The following is a 22196-nucleotide window of genomic DNA, read 5'->3' as shown; positions in this document are numbered from 1 at the left end:
TAAAAATAAATTATAAATGAGCTATTTCAATATAATGATCATTGCTCCCTTAGGTTAAGGCTAGCAGTTAAATGGTTTCCTAACCTCCGATTTAATTCACTCTATGGAAGAATAGGTCACTAAAGAATTATAAGCGTGAATTATTCATCGTTTACACATTTCTATTAAGTAGATATAATTTTAAGTCGTAATATTAAAGTAGAGAATCGAATTGAGATTAAATTCCTCTAATATTCAAGACTTACACTAAACTATCACACTCAGTGGCAAAAAATAGTATTTTAAACCAATACATAATGAAAATATGCATGTCAATGACATTACAAAAAGAAATTAAAAAAGGAAGAAAGGTAAGGAATCCAAATACCATTAGTTCTCTCATGTGTAGAAACAAAACAAGGGCAATTTATTATTATTATTATTATTATCAACCTTCTAAAAGAAACCATAGAATAATGAATGAATAATGAACAATAATATGTATAATGTGGAAAATGCTTCAAAACGTGACTAAAGAAACGCCCCATGTAAAACAAGAGGACCTCAAATCAATTACTATACCCACATTTAACATCCATTGTTTAATGCTCTTTTGGTGGGCGCTTGACTTTGACTAAAATCTTTTGCACAACCGACATGTCTCTTTACTTTTTCTTTTTCTTTTTTTTTTTTTTCCCCTCTTCTTTAATTTCGTGCTTTATATATAGTATCCATTCCAAGAACAACCATATCTTAATTCTCTCGCTTTCCGCCTTCTTTCTTCTCCAAAACGTGTAGAGGGCTAGCTTTCTTCTTTCTTCGTGTGGTTGTTCTTCAACTGCTACAAGACTAACATATATTTCTTCAAGAACCACTGCTACAAGCTTTTGAGAGGATAAAGAACAAGAATTCGTGGTCTGGGTTTTGTTTTAATATTTGTAAGGATGAAGACTAGTTCGACTTCGGCGGCTATGGACTATTCTTATTCATTGGTGGACACTTCTTTGGATCTTAATGTTAATCCTCGACGTGCTAACGATGTTGCTCCTCTACAAGAAAGGTTTGGCTTGGTCAAAGAAGTTCGAAGCAATTTTATGGAGTTGGGGAGGAAGGTTTCAGTGAAAGAAGAGGTTAGATTATGCTAATTTTTGTTTATGAATCATGATTTAATGATTTGGGTTATGCTTAAAATAATCTGGTTTAATTTCTGCTGCCAAGAATCACTTCCAACAAATGAATCTTGTCTTTGTTATTGCCTGCTAAATTTTGCTGGGAAATTGCAAAACATGATTAGAATAGTTGTTTTTCTTGGTTTTGAATTCACCAGAAAATTATCTTATGGATTCTGTGTTTAATTTACTTTCAGAATGGAGCTTTGGTAGAGGAATTGAACCGAGTAAGGGCAGAAAACAAGAAGCTGACAGAAATGCTAGCTGTGATGTGTGAAAACTACAATGCTTTGAGAAGCCAGTTAATGGATTATATGAGCAAGAATCCAGACAAGGAGCTTAGCCCATCAAGGAAAAGAAAATCTGAAAGCAGCAACAACAATAATGACAATACTATTGCAATGAATCGGAATTCTGAGAGCAGCTCAACTGATGAAGAATCAAGCAAGAAACCAAGGGAAGAAGTAATCAAATCAAAGATTTCAAAGGTTTATATGAGGACGGAAGCATCCGATACAAGCCTAGTAAGTCCCTTAATATCATCAAAAGCTTGCTTTTTTGACATGATTTGGCAGTTTTTTTTCAATGTTTCTTACCAGTTCCAGATTTTAATATTTTGCAGGTTGTCAAGGATGGATATCAATGGAGAAAATATGGCCAAAAGGTCACAAGAGATAATCCTTCTCCAAGAGCTTACTTCAAATGCTCTTTTGCTCCTAGCTGCCCTGTCAAAAAGAAGGTAAATTAAGCCAAAAATCATTACAACATTCTTCTTCTTACATACAAGCAATTGGGTGGTTGGGTAGATCTCGGTCTCAACTAGTTCAACTAGCATAAATTGTACTGGGTACTGAAATATTCCACGGAAAACGAATATGTTTACACATAAAATAACTCCATGTATTGTTACTCTTCAGGTTCAAAGAAGCATTGAAGATCAATCTGTTCTAGTGGCAACTTATGAAGGGGAGCACAATCATCCACATCCCTCACAAATGGAGGCAACATCAGCTGCAACTCGTAGTCTGAACTTTAGTTCAGTACCCTGCTCAGCCTCACTTGGGTCTGCTGGACCAACCATTACTCTTGACCTCACAAAACCTAAGTCCAGCAACAATGATGCCAGAAGTTCAAAATCAAGAATGGAAACTACTCCTGAGATCAGGCAGTTCTTGGTGGAACAAATGGCCTCGTCCTTGACCAAAGATCCCAATTTCACAGCAGCACTAGCAGCAGCTATTTCAGGAAGAATGTTGCAGTAGAATCACACAGAAAAGTGGTGACTTATTAGATGATAATTATTTTTAGTTTTATGAACTTGTAATCTCTCTCCAATTAGACCCATTTGAAGTTTGGATTAGAATGTATTTGTAAATAGAAGAGAAAGAAAAATGGAAAACAAGAATGAAATTTCAAAATTTTGCTTTGAGTCTGATCATCCACAGAGCACAAATGTACTGAAAATTCCAAGTTCCAACTTCAGTTACACAGCAGGCTGATTGCAATTCACTGCAGTTTGAATTAAAGATAAAAAGTTAAATTTGAATAAACAAATCAGACGTATCCAGTGGTGAAGATGTCCATGTCCATTGCTTACAATGAAAAGGATATTACAGTAAGCTACAAGTTGATGATGTAGACTTGGCGATACATTTCTCTTCACCAAAAGAGCTGTCCTAAATTGACTTCAAGGTGTTTAGTTGGTCGAATGACTGCTCGGTTGCTTAGGTATATTGCTTGGACCACTTCATTGACCTTCTAGGCACTTATTTGACACCTGCCTTCCAATTTATGCTCATGATACTGTCTTAAATTATTGGGATAATGGCTTAAAAAAAAAAACTTAAACTTTAATACTTTTATAATTCCGCACAGAATTATTGATAATCGGGTAATTTTAATCTATCATTAATTACAATATTAAAAATTAACGAAATTGTCACCTTAGCTATATTAGTCCTTCTAAATTAATGAAATTATATGTATGCAAACGGGTGGCAATTCTATTAATTTCTAAAACGGCATAATAAAATTACACTATTATCAATAATTTATGGTGTAATTATTATGAAACAATTTATGATATAATTATAAAAATAGTAAAATTTAAAGATTTTTTTTTTGCCATTTCTCCTAAATTTAAAATTCTCTCTTTTTTTTTTAATTAAAAATAAGTAAACAAGAAAGGTTTAAATTTCATAATCTTTCAAATAATGATATGAATTAGTGATTGTGCATTTGAAAACATTAATTAATATGAATATCACCGTATATAAAACACGTACATTACAGTCACCGTATCCATCACTCTACTTAGTATTTTGGTATTTTTTTATATAAATAATTATAAATATAATATTAAATAATTGAAATTGGACCACAGACTTACCAACAAAACGACATTCAGGCATTCCATGCCATGGGGAAGAAAGTAAAAATATTCATTTCAGACGGCTGCGAGGAGAGTGGTTGGTATTGGGAAGACTTAAGATTTGCAGTATCGTGCATCTTAGTCAAATATAACCTGCTGCCTTGACTGACTTCTCCAGCTTCTTTTCTGGCTTCTTTGGCTCTGAAGCGTAGAAGCGGGACTTTTTATTTTTAACACCAAATCTAGGACTAGGTTCAATCTCCAACTCCAATCTAGGGGGGCATAAATCAATCTACTAAATCGAATTTTGAAAAGTTTAGATTCAGTTCATCAAAATTTTTTTGAATTTAAACTATACTTATGTTGAGGTCAAACCGTTTATCTATGTTAGTTTAAAAAATAAGTCAAGTTAAATTGAATTTTTTTATTAAACTGAGTTTTTAATGGTTTTTAAGTAATTTAACTCACTTACAAAGTAAATTTAAGGTTTACGACAAACTACTACGTAATTTTAGTTAACTCTCATATAAAAAAATAACTTAATTTTTATAAAAAAATTAAATTTAAATTACAAATAAATATATTTAATAAATATATTTTGTATATTGATTATATAATAATTTTAAATAATAAATTATTTTTAAATATTTATAAATAAAATAATAAATATTTATAGCATAATAAAATATAATAACTAATATAAATATTTTCATAAATGAGTTTGATTACGAGCCAACATGCGAGCCAGTAAATGCTCTTACTTATGAACTAAATACTACAAGCTTGTTTAATAAACAAACCTAAAAATTAAGCTCGAGTTTACCAAATCAAGCTTTTATCTAGCGGAACTTCAAGCAACTCATAAACAATTTAGTTCGTCTACGGCCATACTCACACTCATGGTATCTTTAGATTCAGTACGACTATTTCTTGTACTAAAAAATAAATAAATAAATAAAAATCATATATGATCCTAGTTCTTACATACATGTGAAGTTAATATAAAAAGGAAAGTACAATTTAGTACTATATGCTTTCACGAATTTTTAATTTGAGTATTGAACTAAGTTTCATTGCAAATTAAGGATTATACTATCGCACTATTAGCACTTTAGGGATTGAGTGGCTAACGGTGTTAACTGTGTTGACATGGCACTAATGTGGCATTGACATCAGCACCACGTCCGACGTGGCATGCTAATAAAACAAAGTTCTCTCTCTTGCCTCTCTCCCTATATCTCTTTCTCCCTCTCTACCTCATTGTGTCTCTCTTGCTCTGTATCTCTCTCTCTCTCTCTCTCTCTCTCTCTCTCTCTCTCCCCCCCCCCCCCCTTGCCACTTTCTTTTTCCAATTTTTTTAAAAATTTTTTTCCCTCTCCCTCCCTCCATCTCTCTCCTTTTTTTTTAATGTACTTTTGAAATTTTTATACTTTTAGTATTCAGGGTTAAAACTTTATTTTATCTGTAATTTAAGGACTTATAATTTCAACCTTTTGCAAAAAGATTAGCTTATGTGTGGCACTGACATGGAACTATTTTGATGATGTGGCATTGATGCAAAACCGTTTTGTTGATGTGGCGCTAACATTAGCATGCCACATCAAACATGATGCCAATGTCAGCATGCCACATTAGCGCCACATCAATTTGCTAACAACACGATAGTATAATCCTTGACTTACAATGAAATTTAATTCAATCATTGAAATGAAAATGTGCAAAAATACAAAGTATTAAATTGTACTTTCCCCTAATATAAAATTATAGAAGTTGAATCTTGTTATTTTTATATGGCTTAAACTTTAGATATATTTTTTATGGACCCGAATTGTGACACGACCAGAAAATTTCACACTGTGACCCAATTGTGATATTCTGCTCTTTTGTAGTAGAGTTGCAAGATATTTGGGAAACACACTAGGGTTAGGGTTTGAGAGTTTTGAATGATTGTATCTTGCTCTTTTCATCATAATAAAAATTTTTTTCTTGTCTTGCCTGTGGATATATACCTTACGGTTGAACCACGTTAAATATTATGTTGTTCTTATTTTCTTTTCTATATTGTGTGATAATGCAATTTGTGTGTGTGCCTTAGATTTACGTGCCTATTATAACAAACTAGTATCAGATCTTTGTGTGCAAAATCTAGGATTTACAGATGGTGTTATCTTCAATGAAGTATGAGATGGAGAAGTATGAGATGGACAAGTTTGATGATGGATCGAGTTTCAGTCTGTGGAAGATTAAAATCAAATCTTCCTTGATCCTAAGAGATTTATGGAAGGCAATTGAGGATAACTTTTCAAAAGTTATGAAAGAGGCAGAGAAAGTTGATCTGAAAGAGAGAGCCTTGAGTGTGATTTTTATGAGCGTAACTAATAATGTCCTGCATAAGATTATTGGTAAAAGTTCAGCATCTGCGGTATGGAAGAAATTGGAGGAGTTATATTCTATCAAATCACTGACCAACTGCCTGTATATGAAGAAAAGGTTTTATAACCTGAGAATGAGCAAAAGTATCCCCATTAAAGAGTATCAGGATGAATTTAATTTCATTATTATGGAACTAAAAAATATTGATATTGATATTGATAGAGAGTATTAGGCCCTTATTGTATTATGTTTTATGCCACCCTCCTATGAGACTTTTGTTGATACTCTATTATATAGAAAAGACAGTATTTCACTAGACGATGTTAATAATTCTCTAAAATCGAAGGAGTTGAAAAAGAATTTTCTAGATAATAGAGAAAGATTTGAGGGAGAATGTTTGGTGAGCAGGGGAAGAATACATTCAAGGGAGGGTTCTTCGAGCAAAAAGAAATCTAAGGCCAGATCTAAGTCAAGAATGAAAAAGGCTAATTGTTTTGAGTGCGGGGAGCAAGGTCACTACAGGAGAGACTATCCCAAGTTGAAAAATAAAAAGGGAAAGCAATCAAAAAGTTTTGCGAATGTGGTTGACAGTTTTATCAATTCTGATGGTGATGACAGTGCTGGGAAAATTTTATATGTGAGTTCAGATCATGGACAAAATTCCCGGATTCTTGATACTGGTGCTACTTATAACATGTGTCCATATAGAAACTAGTTTGTCATTTACAAACAAATGAGTGGTAAGGTGTTTCTAGGCAATAATCGTGCATTATCTATGAAAGAAATTGATAACATCAGATTGAGGATGTTTGACGGTGTTGTCAGAACTATAGAGTCTTGGCATATTTTAGGACTGAAGAGAAACCTAATTTCTCTTGAGACACTTGACTCTCATGGATTCAGAAACCATGTAGAGAATGGAGTTCTCAAAGTGTGCAAGGGCTTTATGGTACTCATGAAGAGCAGTTTGGTTTCAGGATTATATTTATTCCAAGCAGTATAGTTTCAAGGGAAGCTGTAGTAGCATCCGAAAGTAATAATCAGAATCAGAATCAATTATGGCATCTGCATCTTGGTTATATGAGTGAAAGAGGGTTATCTGTGTTGAGCAAACATGATTTTTTAGACTGACAGAATATAGATCTGTGGACTTTTGTGAATACTGTGGGTTTGGCAAACAGACCAAGGTGAAGTTCGATAAAAAGACAATACACAAGACTAAAGGAATGGTAGATTATGTCCACTCAAATCTATGGGGTCCTAACAGAATTCCTTTCAAGAGTGGTGCCAGGTACTTCATGACTTTAATTGACGATTACTCTCGGATGGTATGGGTGTATTTTCTAAAAACTAAAGATGAGGCATTTTCAACCTTTGTAAAGTGGAAAACGATGATTGAGAAGTATATAGAAAAGAAGGTCAAGCGTTTTAGAACTGATAACGAGTTGGAATTTTACAATCTTGAGTTTGATGCATTCTATAGCAATGAAGGTATAGTGAGACACTGCACTTGCGCAAGGACACCATAATAGAATGGTATTGTAGAACGCATGAACAGAACACTTTGTGACAGAGTACGAAGCATGCTCTCACATTCAGAATTAGAAAATGATTTCTGAGCTAAAGCAATTAACACAACTTGTTTCTTGATTAATAAATCTCCATTAACAGCTATTGAGTGCAAAACTCCTTTTGAGATCTGGTCCAATTCACCTGCTATTTACTCTCAGCTGAGAGTGTTTGATTGCCCTGCTTATGCTCATGTGAGGGATGGTAAGCTTGAGCCGAAAGCAAGAAAATGCATATTCTAGAGTATGCATCTGGAGTGAAAGGCTACAGATTGTGGTGCAATAATCCAAAGTCTCCAGGATTAATTATCAGCAGGGATGTGACATTTAATGAGTCTGTTTCATTGGATAGTTAGAGGGAGAAGTCAATAGCAGAATCAGATCACGATGTCAGAGAACAGGTAGAGCTTGACATTGATACTTTAGCAGTTCAGTCTAGTGATTTAGAGGATGAGGTGCAAGATCTTGATCAACAAGAGAATGCACCTGAGCAATAGCAACATAAAGCATATAGCATTGCAATTGGTAGAGAGAGAAGACAGGTTAGACCCCCACAGAGATATGCATATATAGATCTAGTTTCATTTATGTTGTCAGTTACTGAGACAATTAATGTGCATGAACCTAATAATTATAAAGAAGCTATTTTTTGTTCAGATGCATATCAGTGGGTCAGCGCTATAAGTGAAGAAATTGAATCTCTTCATAAGAATTCGACTTGGGTGCTTATAACATTGCCTAAGGGACAGAAAGTGGTAGGTTACAAATGGGTGTTTAAGAAAAAAAAAGGCACTCCAAGGGTTAAAACACCTCAATATAAGGCACAGTTGGTAGCAAAAGGCTTTGCTTAAAGGGAGGAAATTGACTTTAATGAAGTGTTTTCTCTAGTTGTGAAGTACAGTTCTATCAGAGTTTTACTTACTATGGTTGCTCTTCATCATTTAGAGCTTGAGCAACTAGATGTGAAATCAGCATTTTTGCATGGTGACTTAGAGGAGAAAATTTATATGAGTCAGCCTGAGGGATTTGTCACTCCAAGTATGGAAAACCATGTTTGCTTGCTCAAGAAGTCTTTATATGGTCTAAAACAGTCCCCTAGGCAATGGTATAAAAGATTTGATACATTCATGGTTCGTAATGGCTTTATTCATAGTTCACATGACAGTTGTGTATATCATAGGAAGCTCACAGATGATTTCTTTGTCTATTTGTTGTTGTATGTGAATGACATGCTTATTACTGCTAAAAGTATGTCACTGATTAATATTATGAAAAATCAGTTGAGTGATGATTTTGAGATGAATGATGTGGGTGCTACATAGAAGATATTAGAAATAGAAATTACCAAGGATAGAAGTGTTGGGAAGCTTTTCTTGTCTCAGTAGGCATATGTTGAGAAAGTGCTTAAGCGTTGTAACATGAATAGTGCTAAGCCTGTGACTGCTCCATTTGCTGCCCATTTCAAGTTATCTGCAGACATGTCACTAAAAACAGATGAGGAGATGGAGCATACGTCCAATGTTCTTTATTCGAGTGCTATTGGTAGCATCATGTATGCTATGGTTTGCACCTGACCTGACATTTCACATGCAGTTAGTGTTGTGAGTAAAAACATGGCGTGTCCTTGGAAAGAGCATTGGCAGGCAGTAAAATGGATTCTGAGGTATTTGAAGGGTACTACAGATGTTGGTCTGACATTTGACAAGGCCAAGATGAGTGATTTATTTGCTGGCTATGTGGATTTAGATTTTGCAAGGGACTAAGACAAGAAGAGATCTTTAATAGGTTATTTGTTTACTCTCTCTGGAAGTGCTATCAGTTGGAAGGCAACATTGCAAGTTACTATTAGTTTGTCTACCACAAAGCTGAATAAATGGCTTTAGCAGATGCAGTAAAGGAAGCTTTATGGTTGCAGGGTTTCTTGAGTGATCTTGGGTTGATACAGAACAAGCCAACAATATTTTGTGATAGCCAGAGCACAATACATCTCACAAGAATCAAATGTACCATGAGCGAACTAAGCACATTAATGTCAGATATCACTTCATTCGAGACATTGTATCTCAGGGTACTGTAATTATATAAAAAGTCTTTACACATGATAATCTAGCAGATATGATGACCAAGGGAGTCTCAGTCAGCAAGTTTAGACATTACTTAGACTTGGTTGGTATTTTTAGTGCTCAGTAATGCCCTTGCGAGGGCATATAGCAAGACAAAGTATTTATGGTTATTTTATTGATGATGGAGGGAATTCAAGCCAAAGGAAAGAATTGTTATTTTTATGTGGCTTGAACTTTGGATAAGTTTGTCATGGACCCGAATTGTGATCCGACATGAAAGCTTTGCGTTGTGACTCGATTGGGATAAAAAGTGAAATTTGTGGTGGTAGCAGAGGGCATGAGCGCGGGAGCAACACCTCTACAGTATGGACCAATATAAATATTGTAATATTCTGCTCTTTTGTGGTAGAGTTGTGAGATATTTGAGAAACATACTGGGGTTAGGGTTTGAAAGTTCTGAGTGATTATATCTTGCTCTTTTCATCATAGTGAAACTTTTTCTCTTATCTTGCCCGTGGATTTAGAACTTACGGTTGAACCACGTTAAATTCTGTATTATTCTTCTTCTCTTTTCTATATTGTATGATAGTGGGATTTGTATGTGTGCCTTAAATTTACATGCCTGTCATAATAGATCTTATATTCATGCAAGAGAAAATAATGCATTATATTCTCATGCAATGCACCTAGAATTCTAATAAGCTTGTGTGTCCGATAGATGCATCAAAACTCATAACAAGAGAGTTGTATATAGAATGTTCAGTCCTATAGAATGAACCAAAGGCACCCTAAAAGTCCAAGCCAACAACTTAGGATGTAACAGATGGCTTATTCCGTGAAAGAGATGCTAGGCTCCGTGCTTGTCAAGGGCAGCCATATCTGGAAAAAGAATATTTTTGCCATAATCCAAAGGGAAAGGTAGCTAAAAGAAGAAAAATATAGTAAAGGAAGTCAAATGAAATTGCACGTGTTCATTTCAGGTTCAGAATCTAAACATGAATACGCGGCACATACAGAAGGAAACAAATACAAGGAACATTGAAAAGTATTTTTCTTCTAGCTGAAAATGAAACACCTGAATAAAAAGAATCTGCTGGTTCATTAGCTCTCATCATTACTGTAGCAGCCTTCCATTCTGGTGTAAGGAAAAATAAGACGCCCTGAATCTGAAAGCCTACCAACAACTGATGCCATAAATAATATATAGAGAGATTTTCTTTTTGATGTCCTCTGATTATGGGCGCACATAGATTTTCTTGAAGAATCTTTCAATGCATACACTTGAATGAAGAAAATAATACTTGTATAATACAGCCACATCATTTCAAATAAGTAATTACATACCAAAATGCAAAACACTGCTTTTACAGTAACTTTCAGCAATAGTGGTAACTGTTTGTACAAAAATTGCCCAGCATAGAAAACAGCTAATCGACCAAGACATGGTTATTTTGAGGAACTATAATCATCCATAGCTCTTGGTATTCCCACATCGATTGGATCCATGGTTTCTTTCTTTTCAGTCTTTGGCTTAAGACTCTCATCCTTTTCCCTTACTTCTGTCCCATTAATACAGTCCTGGAATCTGAAGCAACTGACGAGATGGTCATTTGTCAATCCAGCTGCCTGCATGAATGAATAAATGACTGTTGGCCCCACACTACGAAACCCTCTCCTTACTAGATCTTTGCTTATGAGCTCTGCTTTTGGGGTCTTGACTGGAACTTGACGGGAGTACCGGAATTGGTTAACTATGGGCTTATGGTTTACAAAGTTCCAGATATATTTGTCAAAAGAACCAAACTCATCTATGACCTGCATCATCAATAACAGCAAGGGAGATGAGCTTTCCTTTTGGAGGTTAAATTAGCAGTTTCAAGATTATGGGTATATACAAGATTTCCAACAAAATTTGATTTTACTTATGGTTCCTTAGCAAAACACATGAAAGAAAACCATGGAAAAAAAAATTGAAATAACAGTTTGCAGTATGAAAAGTAAAAGAAAAGGTCCATGTCTCCACCTTGCACATTTGACGTGCATTTTCAATGATGGATCGCAGCTTTAGTTCTGATAGTAATGAGCTGGCAGGACTTCCTGGCACAGCTATCTTTTTGTCATTTAATTTTGAAACAGCAATTGGATTGAAGTCCAAAAACACGTCCCTGCAGTGCAGACAGGTAAATATCTCTTCCAATCGAAGTGAAGCCTACTAAAATTAGAGCGTAGACAATACTGTTTTAATTGTCAAAAATTGACTACATATCATCATCAAAGCTCACAAAAAATTAGCATACGTTCAAAATAACTGATACCTAAATATGTGCCTTCTGTTAAGAATGACAGGCCAAGTAAGTTCAGACAAAGCACCTGAGAGACATAGCAATTCAAACAGTTTCCTGCATGTTGAAAGGATTAATCAGATTAAAGAAGCTACCAGATAAATTTTAGTTTAGAATTTAATGCTTGAGAAGATTAACCAAGCATTATTCTGAGGTTACGTACTCGTCATCATGGACCTGTACTCCCCATTCTTCATCATGGAAAGTTGCATAGCATGGATCTGTGTCATGGAAGGAGCAAAAGCTTTGTTAGCTAAAAATAGAAATTAAATTAAGTGAGATATCATGTACTGCACTGCAATGGAAGAAAAACTGCAAGAAAATATCCAACAGTAAAGAACTCCCTAAATGAATGTATCATAGTTTAAAGAAAACATCGGTAAAATTGCACTGCTACAAGCAGAACTCTCCCCAAGATAAATGCAATCAGGACATCAACAATCCACCTAAATCAGATTTCCAAATGATTTTTTATTCAGAATATTCTTTCTACGCCTACAGGTACATATAGACCTTGCCCCAACCAACTATACTCTATGCATATAGACGATGGTTTCACACAAACACTGTTGTCGAGGGTGGACATGATGTCATCAAGACATGAACATCCTGCCATATTTTCGAAGTTCTGATATAATATTCACTTTTGTAAGTTTATCCAAAATGCATTAATCACAGACATTCCAAGGGATTTTTGATTCAGAACATTCTTTCTATGCCTACAGGTGCATATAAACCTTGCCTCTGGAGCATGACTTGAGAAATGGATGGAGATGAATGCTCCAAAAGCATGTTAATGAGCGTCTCTAGCTTTAAAATTAATCATGTCAAGAAGTAGGCATAAACCAACTATACTCTAGGCAAAGAAAATGGTTTCACACAAACACAGTTGTCAAGGGTGGACATGATATCCTCAAGACATGAACATCCTGCCATATTTTTGAAATTCTGATATAATATTCACTTTTGTAAGTTTATCCAAAATGTATTAATCACAGATACTCTTTTTCTTCCATTTTCCTCCATAGATGCATCACTACATATATTCTTAGGTCAAATGCAACTTGCTCTCATTAATTTTAGGAAAGAGATTTACAAGCTATTAATGTGAAAACAAATAAACAGATGGAATCCATCTGTCCTCTGAAAACTAGCTCCTGTTTAAGTAACATAACAAGACAACCCACAAGGTACCAGTCAAAAAGAGAATCCCAACCCTCTACTCTGTCGACTATTGGTCATGATAACATCAGTTCAGTAATAATAGGAGAGTTTGCATTCTTAATTTTCTACAGTTATTATTAATTCTCTCTTTTCTTACAAAAAGAAAGAACTTATTGTCAATTCCATCTCTTTTCTTATCAAATGAGCTTGCTTATTATCAATTTCTCCTGTCATGTCAGGTCAATTACTCCAGGTAATCCAAAATAGAGTATTGCAATCTTCTCCCTTTCCAGAAAGACCATTAAGAATCACTACGAAAGCTTCCTACTAACAAAATATATCAAGGTGGTTAAATCATTAAGTTTGTTAGGAATTTGTTGCATGGATTCAGGAAGGGCACGCTAATCTTCAAAATACAAGATGAAGAGAATATGGAAAGAAGAATTTAGGGCAATAAGAAAAGTACATAATTGAATAAATTATAAACATTTCACTCAAAATTTAAAACACAATCAATCATGAATATTGTTTCAGATGGATATCATGGGACAAAAATTTTTACTTAATAATTATTCCGAATGACTACATAATTCTTTTCGAGGTACTGCCATGTCAAATGCCCTTCCATCCCTGTGCTCAAGTGTTCACTTCTTTTCAGACAGCTTGAAGTCAAGAACCTAATAAAGCTTAGCTATATAAAATCCTTGCAAGTCAGCTTACCCACAAGAAAGCTATGCAATAAAGATTATATCCATCTTCTGTACACAACTTTTCCCCTACTGTTTATTCCGGGTAAAACCAGGCTAAAGAAGTTGAATTTTTCCAATCAATATGTCCTAATTGTTAGCACCTAACTAGACCACAACAGCAGCTGCAAAAAGGAACCTAAGAACATCTCAGCATCTAAAGCTTATGAAGGGAAGAGTGGATTCCAATGGCCAAAGCAACCTTACAAATGGACTTACATATCATAATCACTTGCTTATCAGTTACTTAGATTAGACTAAACTTAAATTTCCAACATAAATGTCTGATTCCTATTTCTTCTTGTTTCTTCAATTTTCAACAATTACAATGAACCTGCAAACCCACATTAAAGAAGAAAACTTTAAATGATACCCTCCCTACTCATTTCTAAACAAGTCAAAATAGCAGTACCCATCAACATAAAAATATCCCAATTCTTAAACATTCATAAATCACAAGAAAATAGAAGAGAAAAATCAACTGCACATATACCCAATAAAAGAACTTACCAGTACTGGGCGTAACCCAACCGCACCTTTTCTTAATTTCCAAGCTATCACTTGCATCCAGTGGTCCACTATTTCCGCTAACCACATTGCCACTCTCCACCCCCACATTATCATCATCACCGCCGGTTTTCTCATCCTTGTCAATTTTCACTTCACACTGCTTTCTCCTCACCACTGCATTCCTCCGCGCCGCCACAGCCATTTTTCCGCTCGACCATGACCGTGAAGAAAGCGAGGACGACGATGCCCGGCTGTGAGACGAATCCGACGAGGCGTCCGAGGAGCACGAGCCATTCATCGACTTCTGGCGCAAAACCGCTGACGCCACTTTCCCGAGTTTCTTGTCCTTGGACTCGTTGTCTTGCTGCTGCTGAGGCTTCTCGGCTTTCTTCACCGGATATCGCGGCGCCTTGTTCTCCGGTTCGGCGATGTTCATCAACCGGACTCGCGGTGGGCCCGACATTGTATGCTATAGAATTTTGGCCCCAGAAAATGCCCTGGGTAAAGTTTTGAAATTTACTATTCCAGTTGGAATATTTATGGTTACCAAGGACGAAGACTGGGCTTCTGCATCAGTGAAGAGTGAGGGTATGTTTGGGTAGTGAGAAAGTGCAGGAAAATGGAGAGAGAATGAGGTATGGTGGTAGGAAAATTATGGGTGGACTTTTTTTGGTTAAGAAGGCAACGAATCAGAATGAGAGAGAGAGAAATGGCCAGTGAAAAGTGCCACGTCACACAAGAGCAAGAACTGCCTTTTGTCGATCGAGATCCGAGAATGGTTGGACCATCATCGGTCAGGCGAAGTATGGCATACTTTCCGGCACCAAAAATACTCATAAAATAATAATTTTTCAAAAAATTTAAAAACGAGTTTTATGTATATATATATATATATATATATATATATATATATATATATATATATTTTTTTTTTTTTTAAGAGGTTGAATTCAATTGAAATAAAAAGTTAGAAATTTTGGTTAATTCAGTCATACGGCTTAACATTAAACCAATTTAAAGTTTTAAACTTTGCCTTTTTTATTTTGAGAAACAGGTTTTTGACTTTGCTTTTGCTTTTCAAATGGGTTCAAGTTATGTTATAAAAGGGATAAAAATTACCATTTCTAATTGTATAATAAAACAAGTTACATAAATCAATAAGTGATTAAATTAGTAACATATAATTGATTACTAGGTAAATTTTATCTGGCAAGAATTCATTATAAATAAAAGTTTTATAAAATAAAAGCCCCCAAACTTTTTTATTAAAAAAATAAAATTCAATTTAACCATTTATCCCTGCCAAGAAGTCATTATCTTAAGAAAATTTTTTATAACAAATAAATGAAGGAAAAAAAAACTAAAAATTCAAAAAGAAAAGAGTAGGGAGCAGGGGACCCACTTATCCAACCAGCTTCCACCCATTGAAATGAAATCCAAACCTTCAAAGCTCCCATAGCAGAGCTGAAAACGATCAAAACTCATGGCTTCAACTTCTCTGCTTCCTAAAACCATCTCCCCTTTTCTCACAAGCCCACCTTCGTCATTTCCCTCTGCTCACTTCACCAAGCCATCATTCTTGAACCCATTGCCTGACTACCCTCCATGCACTAGAAAAACAACCACCCTCACCTATGCAAAGAAAAAGAACCCATGGCTTGACCCTTTTGATGATGGAGATGACCCTGAAATGGAATATGGCTCATTGTATGCAGATGGCAAGCAAGAGGAAGATCCCAGGCCACCTGATAACCCCAATAATCCATATGGGTTCCTCAAGTTCCCCATGGGTTTCAATGTGGAGATTGCTTCTTTGGGATTGAAAGTCAGAGGTGACGTTAGGAGGTGCTGCTGTGTGATTTCTGGTGGTGTTTATGAGAACTTGCTTTTCTTTCCTGCCATTCAGTTGCTCAAGGATAGGTATATATAAAGATAGGAAAATTCGATGTTATTTACTGTATAGCAATGGTGCTTACTCTATCTTTCTTCAAGGTACCCTGGTGTTCAAATAGATATCGTGGCATCACCAAGAGGGAAGCAGACTTATGAGTTGAACAAGAATGTGAGATGGGCTACTGCTTATGACCCTGATGATGATTTCCCTGAGCCAGCAGAGTATACTGACATGCTTGGAGTTCTTAAGGTTGGTGGGTATAATATCTCAGCTTCTTTGAACAGGCTGAAACTAGTAGTTTTTGTGTCTATGTAGTGCATCGATTGAAGTATTTACGATGCTGTTGTACCGCAAGTGTTTTCCATTGAAGAAATTCTTTGTTTCTCTATCTATCCTCTGAAACTACTCCATGGTACATAACAGTAAATAGCAAGAATCTTCAATTCATACTAGACATACCATCTTCTAGTTGAAGCTCAGAGATGAAGTTCTTTTCAGCAATTCATACCAGACATAACAAGTCATAATCCTATTATATACTGAATCCAAAATCCCAACTGGGATTTATTTCCTATTTGCATACTTATAATTTGCAGAAATTATCAATTTCGGTTAGCTTGTAAAGAAGCATTCCCTTCTGTTTGCAGAATAGGTACTATGACATGGTCTTATCAACCAAACTGGCAGGGCTTGGCCATGCAGCATTCTTGTTTATGACATCCGCTAGGGATAGAGTTAGCTACATTTACCCAAATGTAAATGCAGCAGGAGCAGGGCTTCTCCTATCAGAAACCTTTACTCCAGATAGTGTGAATCTTTCAGAAGGTGGATATCACATGTGAGTTCTTATCACAGTACTGCAATTTGCACTACTTAGTGCCTGGTAAATGAGAAACTGCAAAATTTTCTTCAATTCTAGTCCATTTTAGAAGTTTTCATTTGGCATTGCTTGGTTTAGGTATCACCAGATGATTGATTGGTTGGGAAGGCCTTTTCGAAGTGTGCCTAGGCAACCATTGCCTCCACTAAAAGTTTCCATTTCAAGGAAGCTGAAAGAATTTGTAGAGGCAAAATATAGAGCTGCGGGTGCAGAGAAAGGAAAATATATTGTAATTCATGGGATAGAATCAGATTCAAAGGCCTCAATGCAATCTAGGGGGGACACTGATAGCTTGCTGCCTCTCCAAGTTTGGGCTGAAATAACTGACAATATAAGGTACAGTATCTTATCAATTTTTCTTCCTTGATCGTGGTTTTAAAATATTGATGCAAAACTTGATGGTTACATACATTGAAAACAGGGGTTTTAAGCCACTTTTCGTCATTCCGCATGAGAAAGAAAGGGAAAATGTAGAGGAAATAGTTGGAGATGATACCAGTATTGTCTTCATCACTACTCCTGGACAGGTATGTGTTTTCTTCCATTCATTTTCTTCCATTAAATTTACAAAAATCGCCATCAACATATATGAATGCTCATCTATCACATGAATATATAGAATGTTTTCTATCATTAGATAGTATCACTTCCAACAAAAATGCTTGCACAAGTCTTGCAATCAATAGTAAGACAATTTTTGGGTTAGTTTATAAATTTCATGCTAGAAACATTAATTATTGATCTTTCTGTTTCAGTTGGCAGCTCTCATCAATGACTCAGCTGGAGTAATAGCTACAAACACAGCAGCCATCCAACTTGCAAATGCACGTGAGAAACCTAGGTAATTTCTTTGCTAAAAATAACTCATCTAACCTGATTGATTACTATCTGCATATTCTCCTGATTTAAGTTTGAAGACATAAAGCTACCATTGATTAGTATCTGCGTGTGTGTTTTGCACTAAAATTTATGTATGTACAGTAGAATATAGTTATGTGCCATGTCAATAATTTTCAGAATACAATCCAGGAGTATTACATAGAATTTGAAGAGGTGACCCTGATTGGTGTTTGTGGTGACACTTTTGCAGCATTGCACTGTTTTCATCTGAAGAGAAAGGTAAACTATTTGTTCCCAATGCAGCAGAAAAGAAATGCACTATTGTCTCATCTAAGACCGGCAAACTGAAAGACATTGGTGTTGAAGATATAAAACAGGCAATGCAAATTTTAGATTTATCCCTGGCTCTGGCACAGGCATAGATGAAAAAAGAGACTCAATTTTCCTTCTCTCTCTCTCTCTTTTTTTTTTTTTTTAATTTCATTTCATTTTTCCCCTTCCTCTCCTTCTCTCCCAATCTTTAACTTCTATTTGTACATGGAAGGACAAGCATTGGAAAATCACATTGACAGATAGATTTGATAGTGTCCATTTGCAAAATAGATTTCAAAGAACATGGCAAATGAATGTCAAGTTTTATAGGTTTAAACAACCAAGTAACCACAATTCATGAAACAATACAATTTATGATAGGTAGTGTGACGCAAATAATGATTTTAGTTCAGGGAATTGGTATTTATAATTATAAGTATACCTGTACACTTAGTCCAAGCTTGGAACATTTATAAATGCATTCTACCATTTTAGGTTTGATGCAGTTGGTTTAACAGAAATATCATCAAAAGCTCAAACATCTGATTAATGATATGTGCTATAAATCTTAGGAGGTGTTTGGTCTACCTGTCCAAGGCAGCTATTAGCTTTTTAGTCCCCAATAGCTGAACCAAAAGTTTTCATTGAGTTATTCAAATAAAGATTTGCTAGTTGCTGGGAACACCAACAATGAGAAATAATTATTAAAATATGACAAGTAATGATAGAAAAAACTATAAATATTCATATTTATAGGAACACATTTTGTTTATTAAAAATGCTTATATTTAAGTTTTCTCAACAAAATTTTCCACTATCACGCTAGAGAGAAATTAAATAAGATGTATGGTAATGTTAATATATTTTAAAAAATAAATTTATCCTAAATTGTCATTTGATATATCAATAAAAACAACTAGCATAATTTTATTAAACAAATAACATTTATCGGCTATTAATTGCCATCCGTCAGCAACAATTACCAAATATTCTTAACAAGTTGAAGTGTTGAACCAAACAAACCATTAATACAAATAACAATTACCATAGTTTTAACAGTACATTACAACATAATGCACACTCCAAAAGTCAGGATCTTATCTCGTTGCTTGTTTAAATGTTATTGACTCTTCTAAATGAACATATGTGCATTTTTCTGTAAGTGAAAATACTTGCAAATAAAAGATCACTGGAAAAAACAAGAAACAACCTGCTTAACGAATTTCTATGAGAATGAGTTACAGGCATTATAAATAATCATAAAAAGTTGAAATATAAATTGGAATACAAGGGCAAAATGTTCAAAGGTGTTATTAAACTAGATAAAAGTCAGTAAAGCACCTTCAAATTGTTACCCCCATCAAAATCTTCAAGATCGTTGGTTAGTGAACTGCAATTACTGCAATCAAGATTCAAGAAAGTAGCTTTGCACGAGTAGCCAGATCCTTTTTTGATTCCACATGAATCATGAATGCATATCCCAGAGACCACAAAAGAATGTATTGGAAGGGGACCCAAGATAGACATGCAAGAAGGCTCAAAATGCTTCCAACATATTGAGGATCTTTTATAACACCAAGTGGAAATTCTGTCACCCAAGGAATGTCCTTTCCAAAGCGTACACCATAGTACGTACCTGATTCACCAAGCAACTGGTATACCCTGTAATACACAAGTTTTTGTCAGCCACCGGATACAGATTGTGGCAACATATTTCCACACAGCTACAAAAATTTTATTTGGACTAAAAGCAGTTCAAGCATTTAAGAAAAGCCTCAAAATGATCCAGTCTCATTTAATGTTTATGCAACTCCACTTGTACTCAGATAATAAGATATTACCTATACCAAAAAGAGATTCAATGACTCTGATAAATGACAAACTGCTAGTCCTTCACTTCATCAAAGAAAAACCACTTCCATAATAACAAACATACTTGATACAACAACTATAAACCCTTAATATTTCTGGTTTACTTTTCATGAAGAAGAAACTAGAAAGGAATGGTTTGACCACAAATATGATGAATGGAACCATTAAGGAATAGATAGACAAGGAAGGCTCTTTAGGATTGCTGAAGCAGCTTCCTGCATGGTTCCAAATAAGCTTCCATAAACAAAGCTGTGAGTTCCTCAACTAGAACTTTATATGATATTTCCTTAAAATGATAGAACATATAAAACAATAGTAAATAAATAAATAAGACTGATTTCCAATGATGATGACCCTTCCCAAATGCAATCAAGAAAGATGATTGCAAAATATATGGTTCTGTGCCTTCACCCACTGCAGATTATTGCTCAATCTGAGGGCCTCTTCAATCAAGGAAATGTCTTACCAACAATGAAAAAGGATTTTTTTTTTTTTTTTTCTTTTGAACCGGATAATTGTCCCATTTCAAAGTTAAGACAATATCAGCCAAGGAAATGCCTTACATATCATAAAGTGCCACTTAAAATACATGATACTATATCTATTCAGCATCTTAACTCTAGGACTTCCAAGGGAGACAAAATCATGGGTACATTGTTAACACCAACAAATAGCGGCCACAACAATTAATACTCTTCAGTTGCATAGCTACACTATGTATGAGCTAGCAGTAAAAGCAAGCAGCATAGCGCAAGCATAACAAAACCAAGGAAAGAAATTGAAATGCTAGACCTAAAGATCTTTTCATTTACACAAAGATACAAAGAATTTAAATTTCAATGAATCAAAAAATAAAAAGATTGCATGAATTCTATTATGGAGGCTTTATCAAAAGATTAATATATCCAGAATGCAAGTCACAACAAATCTTGGGGAAGATTGAAAAGAATTCAGCTCAATCAAACATTACAAAAATTGCATAAAAAGAAGTACTGTGGAATCATCACAAAACTCAATGACCCCAACGAAAATATTAATCACGATCTCGTCGTTAAACAATAAATCAAAATCTAACTACAGATACAATTCCAGAACGAGTACAAAAAGGGCACGCAAACGGTCATTTCAAGAGTCTGTGGTAATTAGTGACTGACCTGAAGTTGAGAAACTGACCAAAGCCAAAGAGGGGCCAGAAGTAGAGAGGAGGAGGCAAGGAGAAGGAAGAGACTGAATAGAGAGAAATGAACTGAAGCAGCTTGAGGAAATGGGAGACATAGGCCATAACTTTACATGGGTCACGCTCTTTCCCACAAAGGTTCACCCATGACTGTGGTTTTGTCCATAGCCAGTAGTAGTACGGAAATGGGAGAATGACCCCTATTGCTGCAAAAACACCCATTTGTTTGCTTGGACTCGCTGAGTCTTGAGTTTTCTTGGGGAAAATCAGTCCGTCCCTGTGGCTATGGCTAACGTACTTCAGAAGCTCAATTACGATTCATTTATTGGGGCGAGCCAGCCAACCAGCCGCCATTCACAAGCAAATGTCAGTGGGCCAGTAGCGGGTGCGAGCCTTGATGGGCTGGGCTGGGAGGCTTCAGGCTGGTTCAGGAATTCAGCCTGAAAGTACGCAAAATTTTGTGTAATTAATTAATATGCCAATTTTTATGCACCATTTTAAAGTTGTATGCAATTTATCTCTCCGCAAATAGCAATAGCATATCCGTAAAATTATTATACATTAAAAATCTGATTAATATATTAAAATTTTAAATTAATATCAAATCTTATTAAAATTTATTTTTAATTATTTAAATCGACTCAACTTTATTATTATTATTATTATTTAAAAAAAGTCAAACTTATATAATTTTATATATTTTAATTAATAATTTATATAAAAAATATTTTTTATTAATAAATTTATATTTTTAAATTTTATTATTCTATAAAATATTTAAATTTTATTTACTTAAAATATAATATAAAAAAATTTATAAATAATATTATTAAAAAAATATTTTATATTTAATTAATTATATAAATAAACTCAAATAATAAATATTCATTGCTCAAAATTTAAATCAAATCTAAAACTTTTATGATTATTATTTTT

General features: G+C 34.8%; 4 protein-coding genes across 4 annotated transcripts; 2 read left to right on the top strand and 2 right to left on the bottom strand.

Annotated features, from left to right (window-relative positions):
• The first annotated feature begins 724 nt into the window (after positions 1-724).
• LOC110640762 (probable WRKY transcription factor 40) lies at positions 725-2577 on the top strand. The gene is made up of 4 exons (XM_021792227.2): positions 725-1109; positions 1346-1672; positions 1771-1887; positions 2066-2577. Exons 1-4 carry the CDS (start codon positions 924-926, stop codon positions 2408-2410), a joined length of 975 nt encoding a protein of 324 aa, XP_021647919.2. The 5' UTR covers positions 725-923; the 3' UTR covers positions 2411-2577.
• Positions 2578-10774: 8197 nt separating this feature from the next.
• Positions 10775-15093, bottom strand: LOC110640773 (uncharacterized). Its single transcript, XM_021792240.2, has 5 exons — positions 14286-15093; positions 12029-12086; positions 11839-11922; positions 11547-11688; positions 10775-11338 (listed from the first exon to the last, which is right to left on the bottom strand). Exons 1-5 carry the CDS (start codon positions 14746-14748, stop codon positions 10970-10972), a joined length of 1116 nt encoding a protein of 371 aa, XP_021647932.2. The 5' UTR covers positions 14749-15093; the 3' UTR covers positions 10775-10969.
• Positions 15094-15714: 621 nt separating this feature from the next.
• Positions 15715-18513, top strand: LOC110640772 (photosynthetic NDH subunit of subcomplex B 1, chloroplastic). Its single transcript, XM_021792239.2, has 7 exons — positions 15715-16205; positions 16278-16428; positions 16827-17017; positions 17138-17395; positions 17481-17586; positions 17815-17900; positions 18150-18513. Exons 1-7 carry the CDS (start codon positions 15769-15771, stop codon positions 18319-18321), a joined length of 1401 nt encoding a protein of 466 aa, XP_021647931.2. The 5' UTR covers positions 15715-15768; the 3' UTR covers positions 18322-18513.
• Positions 18514-19401: 888 nt separating this feature from the next.
• On the bottom strand, positions 19402-21550 carry LOC110640774 (phosphatidyl-N-methylethanolamine N-methyltransferase). Its single transcript, XM_021792241.2, has 2 exons — positions 21238-21550; positions 19402-19873 (listed from the first exon to the last, which is right to left on the bottom strand). The coding sequence occupies exons 1-2, from the start codon at positions 21480-21482 to the stop codon at positions 19624-19626; spliced, it is 495 nt and encodes a 164-aa protein (XP_021647933.2). The 5' UTR covers positions 21483-21550; the 3' UTR covers positions 19402-19623.
• Between the last annotated feature and the right edge of the window lie 646 nt (positions 21551-22196).

This window comes from Hevea brasiliensis, chromosome 1 (genome assembly GCF_030052815.1).
Source record: "Hevea brasiliensis isolate MT/VB/25A 57/8 chromosome 1, ASM3005281v1, whole genome shotgun sequence".
Classification (NCBI taxonomy): domain Eukaryota; kingdom Viridiplantae; phylum Streptophyta; class Magnoliopsida; order Malpighiales; family Euphorbiaceae; genus Hevea; species Hevea brasiliensis.
Note: the sequence above shows the minus strand (reverse complement) of the source record. Positions and strands in the feature narration are given on the sequence as shown.